The 7742-nt window shown below is 33.1% G+C and overlaps 1 protein-coding gene across 2 annotated transcripts in view; it reads right to left on the bottom strand.

Moving 5' to 3' along the window:
- Positions 1-669: 669 nt before the first annotated feature.
- Positions 670-7742, bottom strand: part of LOC106102685 (calexcitin-1-like) — an 8510-nt gene continuing 1437 nt past the window's right edge. The window contains exons 2-7 of one of the 2 annotated variants that reach the window (XM_013282234.1): positions 3162-3187; positions 2257-2321; positions 2000-2052; positions 1810-1929; positions 1392-1604; positions 670-1137 (exon numbers count right to left, since the gene is read on the bottom strand). In XM_013282234.1, the coding sequence (XP_013137688.1) occupies positions 1027-1137; positions 1392-1604; positions 1810-1929; positions 2000-2052; positions 2257-2314 (555 nt within the window). In that variant the 5' untranslated portion in view covers positions 2315-2321; positions 3162-3187 and the 3' untranslated portion in view covers positions 670-1026. The remainder of the gene's footprint in view (positions 1138-1391; positions 1605-1809; positions 1930-1999; positions 2053-2256; positions 2322-3161; positions 3188-7742) is intronic. The other variant, XM_013282235.1, reaches the window with a different exon arrangement.

The raw sequence follows: 7742 nt of genomic DNA, 5'->3' as shown, positions 1-7742 counted from the left end.
CACTAATTGAAAACTCTTTCACAGTAGAATATTACCGTATCGCTGAATTACAAAGGCTATATGGCTATACTTTTTGACCGACTTCCCAAAAGAAGGAGGTACTCAATTCGTCTGTACATTTTTTAAATTTCACGTGGGCGAAGTCGCGAGCAACAGCTAGTCTATACTAATATTATGAAGAGGAAAGATTTGTATTTTTGTATGTATTGAAAAAACTGAAAAACTACTGGGCCTATTTCAAAAATTCTTTCACCATTAGAAAGGTAATTTATCTGTGATGATATAGGCTATATTATTTATTTCCACGCGGACGGAGTCGCGGGCGAAAGCTATTTGTTAATAAAACAACATATTCGACGTAAAGTCAATTTATTTACATACATTAAATCGATTTCTATAACATCTATAGTGTAGCGGTACAACATCAATTTAGTTTATAATAGAATATTACAATAATAAAACCAACATAACAATAAAATACTTAATTGACTAGATTAATGAGAAAAATAATATTAAGGATAATCTGGCAGTTGTTTTTGGTCTCAAAATAATAATAACAAACTGTAAATCAATCTTAGAAAAAAAAGTAATATTACAATTAAATTATCACAAATAAAAAAAGGAATGTTCAGATATAAATCTAAATATGACTAAGAGATATGATAAATATTAGAAAAGGGAACAATTCGTTCGTTGTAGCGCATATTCTAAGAAATTCAGAATGATAGGAAAAGTTTGAGCTTGAAATAGTTTAAAATTGATTCAAAGTTTAAAGTTACATCTATTGATTTACTAATATGAAGAAAAATGTAACACGGACACATTTAAAGGTGTAATTTCTTTTACACAAAACTTGGTATCGCACATAAAGAGATAAAAGTTACATTCAAAATTTGACTATAACCTTGTCCGTCGAGTTTCATAAAATACCTCGTAAGCCGAAGAGAAATATCGTAGAATGAGATATATGAGACGGTACATTATGCTCATCAAGGTCCAATAAGGGATTTATTGACGGCGACGATTTTAGAAGCTGGTTCTTCCGAATATGAAATTGCCAGCGGCATTCGGATCCTCAGTAGAGAAGTACTCCTTCCACAATTCTTGGAATTCTTCCCACGACACGTTTGCCTTGCCCTGTAATATCAATCTTGTTAAGAAAATCAAACATTTAAACACAATGATTATTTATTCTTACTTTCCATCAGTTCTCATAACTTAAGTTAAATTATTATTCCATATTTCTCGTTGAAACTAAACACTAAAATGTCTTATCTGATCTATAGTTAGTAAATATATGAAGAATACGATAAAGCATGAAGACGGAGATAAACAAAAAGGGCAGATTCTTAAAAATAGCTAAGCCTGGAAAATACTACTAGAATACGTACCTTGGCCATCTTAGTGAAAGCCATCTTACACTCCTTAGGGTCGATACCGTAGGAGGAGCAGACGGTGGTGAACTCGTCACAATCAATGGAGCCATCAGCGCTGGCATCTTCCAGTTGGAACATGAAGTGGCAGTACAGCTGCTGCCACTTGAGAGCCGCTGACGGGTTCAGAGCGTAGTCATTCCACATGGACACCCATTCGTCCACGGAAACCTGGCATACAAGATAATTATTAAATCACATACTTCTAAAAAACTACAGTAAACTTGGTACTTTTTTGGGATATTTTATCTCTAAGGAGCAAGCACCTAACTCCAATCACTGTCGGAGTTTGCTTAGACACTTTCCTACACCTACATCAAGTCTTATTGTGTTTGAATACTTATTAAAGATTGCTTAGCCCCAACTGTGAACTGACCTGTCCATCTTTATTGGAATCAGCCCTCTTCCGCAGCCCGTCCCAAATCTTGATCATTATTTCATGAGTCTCAGTATGCTTAGCATCTCCCGGCTTCCATCCACGAAGACTGCATACTTTCTATACAACGAAATACCAAATTGAATTCAAAGACGATATAAGGAATTGCTTATTATGTGCATATACTTACTTCAATGGCAATTTCGAAATCCTTCCTTTCAATGGTTCCACTCTGGTTGACATCTATAATAATGATTATTTATTAAAATAAGTTAACAATGTATTTTGGTTAAGATATTCGTAAATAGAAGACATCAGTAATAAAGAATTGACGAGTATGGTGACGATGACCAGTGAAGGGTTGATAGAAAAAAATGCTGTGACAGAAAGACCAGAATTGATTGAATTTAAATCAGAAACATTTAAGTATAGTTAAAAATAATTTACCGAAGAACACGTTGAAAACGTAGAGCAGCTTCTTCCGTCTGAATTCGGAGATCGACATTTTTATTCTGTAAAAAATACTGTATTACTAAACTATCTGTTGCGCGCGACTTCGTTCGCGAGGAATGAAAAAAAAAAACGTAAGTAGCCTATCTATTTTTCCAGGCTATACTCTACATCTTTGCAAAATTTCATCGAGAACCGTTGAGTCGTTTAGACGAAAAACTATAATAAAGATCCCTATATCTAAACTTTTGCATTTGTAAGGAAGATAAGCATATACGGTATGTGCGAGTGCTTGCCAGATATTACAACCAAACGTAACGTCTATAGATTATATTATAATTCATTTTAAATATTAAGAAGCTTAAAAAATAAGTAACAAAACTTGTAAGGAACAAAAATCCCTTACCGAGTTCCAATTTCCGTTTTATCATAAACCAGCTCACGTTTCGAACAAAAAGTTTTTTTGGTCGCTTCTTTTTCTTTTATTGGAATATCCAAGCGACTTTTTGCTAAGAAAGATTACGAATTATGCCAATAAATTTAGCGAGTTTTTCTTTTAGGAGGAAAATTTTTGTTCGAATAACTTTTATGAATCATTGTTACCTAACATCGATATACAGAAACTTTTGCTAATTGTATTTATTCTACTTATAGATTAACTATTTTTCTAATAAAATCATTTAAAAACTACTGGAATAAAAGTAACATTATAAAACTAACATATCGCTTGATTACTTTTAAGTTCGATTTCTTATTTATTTTTAATCATTATGATACTAGTTTTATTAATTTACATTTAAAAGTGATTTAACAAAATATCTTACCCCTTCTCATTTGATTATAGTAAATTTTTAAGCTTAAAAAACCTCTATAGAGATCAAAGTGGCATTTCAAAAACTCACCGTTATTTCTCAGCTGAACAGATAACCTAGAAAAATAAATACCAATAATATTGCAAGACGTATAAAATAACAATTAATTAACGCTAATAAAAAGGTTAATAAAATTCTAATAAAAGTAACATGGCATGAGAACAGACGCTACGAGAATATCAGATAATATCAGAGAATAAAATTAGAGTGTCTATGGAAAAAGTCTATTTCGCGAACATTATATATGCGTTGCCAATAACGAAAACTCAATTTTGCAGTTTTGTCTGTCTTTTTGGGCAATCGCTAGTTTGTTTAAATATTTCTTCACTAGTTAGTCAGATTTTAGAGACCAAGTACCAATTGAGTATCCGCAAAGATCTAATTTTTTTTTGCCTTTAGCTGCATTAATAAATAAAAATCTGTTTTCAAAACTAATTGTTTATTCCGATTTTAATACAACTTAGATACGAAGTTTCTGACTAAAGGTCTAGAATAGTCAGTATATATTGCTTACTTTGTCTCTATATCTCGTAACGAGCACTGAAAATTCCCGACATCTAGCTAATGTTTTCATTTTACGGGTTACGGATTTCGGAGCCGGTCTAATCAAGATAAAGGACCTATTTTAATGTTGTGAGACTGTTACTATCCAATTCTACAGTCGACACATTTATATATTGTCGTCTCCCTCATTCTTTATGGAAAAAATGAGACAACATTATTTTCAGTGCTTTATAGTAGCAAATACGCAAGCAGCCAAACTAGCAATGCGTCCACTGTCTATAGACACTTGTAGGTATTGCCTACTTTAAAAGGGCAGGGGAGGGGATGTACAGAAAGAAGACATTCTATGATTTCAATGTAAGTTCCAATGTTAATGAATATCTATAATTTTCGATAAAATAATTTTCAATGTAGCATATTCGAAACATACAGATTAAACCAAGCGTGTAATTATAATAAAATATTTTAATATATCGTTAAACGCGCAATGAGGGTTCTGGAACACTAATTGGATGGAAGAAACTCAAGTATCAATTAATCCGTAGCATTTCTCGACATCTGGTGTTTGTTTTGTTACATATAATTATTGCGTGTCTCAGAAATTAACATTGTTACAGTAAGAGCGAGCCACAACTTTGACTAAATGTTGTGCGATCGTCGATTGTTTCGCAGCCTATTCAACTGTTTTCTTTCACAAGTAAAAATCGAATAGTGTGCACCTAAAGATAAGTTCAAAGGAATCAAAGCACGACAAACAGTTGTGCGATAGTTTAGTCCAAGACTCTGAACTAACTCTTAAAAATGAAAGTAATTTTTGTTATCCTTTTCATCCTCTTTAACAAACCAGTGACACATTACAAGAGCATTGCATTCGAACGTAAGAGGAAATTAGTTAATCTATTAGCTTCAAAATATTCGATAAAATGGTCGTAACGTCATCGATAAAATTTGTACGAGATTTGTCAGTGTTCTTTACGTCCGATAGGATACAGAACTTTTATCGATAATTTTTTAACAGTGGTAGTGACCGCTTTAACATCTTAGTACGAATGGGTCGGTACGCTCTGTGTAATACCACGACCACACAGAAGGCAGGCGTGAAGTGAAAGTAATACCGTGTTTCGTCTGATGAGTGTGGTGCCGGAGGCCTAGTCCCTTTCTCTTTACCACCCTTTTCTTATAAGGAGAGGATGGGAAGGGGCAGTTGATTTGTCGGTGGAGATGCCTAGGAAGGGGGAAAATCCGCTTTATGTGCGTCTCCTCCTGCATTGGATAAGGGTAGGCAACGCATCCGCAATCGCGGATGTCTATGGGCAGTGGTCGCTTCGCCATTTTGGCGGATTCAGGTAGCCGCTTGCTCGTTTGCCACCTTATGTTATAAAAAACAAAAATCAATAATTTTACGAATTCTTGATAATTTTCGTGCTAGGCCAAGCAGAAAAAATTGCATCCTTAACAAACATTTAAATAGCAAAGTCTAAGTTAATATTTTAAACCATTTGTTAAGTCTAATTAATATGGGAAGCTGGGACAAGGTAACTGAATTAAGAAATTTGCTCCTGCGACTGAATTAACATAATAAGTTTAAGTAAATTATTTATTTTGACGTTAATAAATACTTGAGTAAAGGTGACCGTAGCGTAATAAACAGCGTAACATTAACTTTAAAAAGATAAATTTAACTTATGTATTTCGGATAAAATTGTTTATTCTCAAAGCTATAATAATGTCTAAAACTCCAATTTAATTATCAAGTTAATATTTCATAACCTAACTTACAACAATAACAAGAAACATTGTCAATTATAAACAACCATAGTTCTTGAGTTTCCGCCAAAATAACGAAAAGATGAGAATCTTTCCACACATACTTACGGACAAATACTAACTTCAAAATTAAAACTTAGTAACGACCATATTATACTTACAAGTAACTCTAACAAAAGTCGTTGCGTAACTTTATTGTTAAGTACGCATATAATTTATAATGACATCACATTTAAGACAAACTAAAGTTTTAGGCAGTAATTTCAACTTACTTCAGACATCTCCTAATTTGACGACTGTATAAATACGACATTTGTTAGCTCACGCAATAAAATAAATGATTTATAGCCGGTTTCCCAGAGTAAACCATTCGTTAGTGTTCTTGGTTCGACAAATTCGTGCAATCCGTAACTTCAGTTTTACTATAAAACTAATGAATCGCTAGGTGAGGACGAAATAGGTAACCTCAAAAACCCAGCATTAATAGCATGACATAGAATACAATTCTATAGCTTAAGTGTTCCACCTTTTACATTACCAAATATTGCCGCATATAGTCATTAATTTATCACTAAGGAAGTCGCTTAGCGTAGCTTTAGTAAACGAAACAATTAGATCTTGGGTTGTTTTATTCGTGATGACAATGTTATTTTCTTCAACTGTTAAAACGTTATAAATTAACTAACTTTCACCCGCGATTCCGTCCGCGTAGAATTAAAAAAAAACAAAGTGAGTAGCTTATGTGTTCTTCCTGACTATCGTCTACATCTATGCGAAATTTCATCAAGATCCGTTCGGCTGTTTAACAAACTAACAAACATCCATCCATCCATCTATCTACGAGTATACTTTCGCATTTTTAATATATGATTCGTTACACATTATTGAAATTACTCTATTTGGAATAATCTAATGGAAGCTTCGATATTAAACCGTTTAAAAAAAACTAGAATGATATATACTCTATCTGCATCTACAGTTTCGTAAAAAGAACACGCTAACGAAGAATTATGAATATGCAAATGCTTTCTGAATTACCATCTTTATTTGAATCTCCAGAGAGTAAACGGCATTTACGCGGAACGTTTTTTATATCTTTATTTAGTTCTCAAACCACGCCTCTATTGTGTCACGTTCCGCATTATTTTCCATTTTGTGCCTTCATTTTGTCGAAAAAGATCTTTCAACACATACAAAGGATTAAAGGAAGAATAATACAAGGATCTATGAAAATATATATGCGTTTTGATTTATTTAAATCGCTGTCGCATGCGAACTCGTCCGCGTGAAATTAAAAAAAAACAAAAATAAGTGAGTGTTTTTCCAGATTATCCGCTACCTACATCTATGTCAAATTTCAATGAAATTCGTTCAGCAGTTTACGCTAAAAACTCTAACAAACATCCATCTACCCATTCAACTATAGCATTTATATTTTACTTGGTTTCGCCCTCGACTCGGTCCGCGTGTAGTTATACACAAAACACAAAAGTAGGTAGTCTATGTGTTCTTCCAGACTTCTTTACATCTATGCCAAATTTCATCGAGATCCGTTCAGAAGTTTAGGCTACAAGCTCTAACAAACATCAATCCATCCTAACTTTCGCATGTTAACTTCGTGCATGTTAACCGAAAACATAGTTATAGAAAATTCTTCTTAATAATATAAAGTCAACGCGAATAGAACTCAATTAATTAGGTATTAAAATATAAAATTCGGCAAATAAAAAACGTTGACTTGCCTAAGTTCCAAGTCTCATATCTGGAAGGATCAAATCAATACTGCTCGATGTTTTTGCGTGACGTGCTAGGCACGAAACTTCCATACATCAAGCTAACGGCAATAACATTTTTACGTTGCTGAATATTGAAGTAATACATTGAATTAAACATGACTGTAAAATAAAAATAAAGCTCAACTTGAGCATTCAAGTTTGCTCTTATCTCTATGGTTTTTGTTTCAACCCACTTGGTTTTTTTATTGAACCGCGAAATAGGTTTTTTTAGTTTTTAAATAATTGTTTTAGCCGTTTATGAATTATTAGCTTTCGCACGCGACTCCGTCCGCGTGGAATTAAAAAAAACAAAACCAAGTAGCCTATGTGTTCTTCCAGACTATCCTCTACGTCCTTACCAAATTTCATCGAAATCGGTTCAGTCGTTTAGGCTATAAACTCTTAACATCCATCCATCCATCTAAACTTTCGCATTTATAATATTAGTATGATTAAGAAATCTGTGTTTTGTTTGAAATTTTTAACAATTTACATAGTTTATTTAAATTATATTTCCTGCGGTTATCGTTGATTATTATATTTATATTAAAAAGGCAACATTCTG

The sequence above is a fragment of the Papilio polytes genome, unplaced genomic scaffold, assembly GCF_000836215.1.
Source record: "Papilio polytes unplaced genomic scaffold, Ppol_1.0 DF823912.1, whole genome shotgun sequence".
Taxonomy (NCBI): Eukaryota; Metazoa; Arthropoda; class Insecta; order Lepidoptera; family Papilionidae; genus Papilio; species Papilio polytes.
This window is presented reverse-complemented; position numbering and strand designations above follow the sequence as displayed.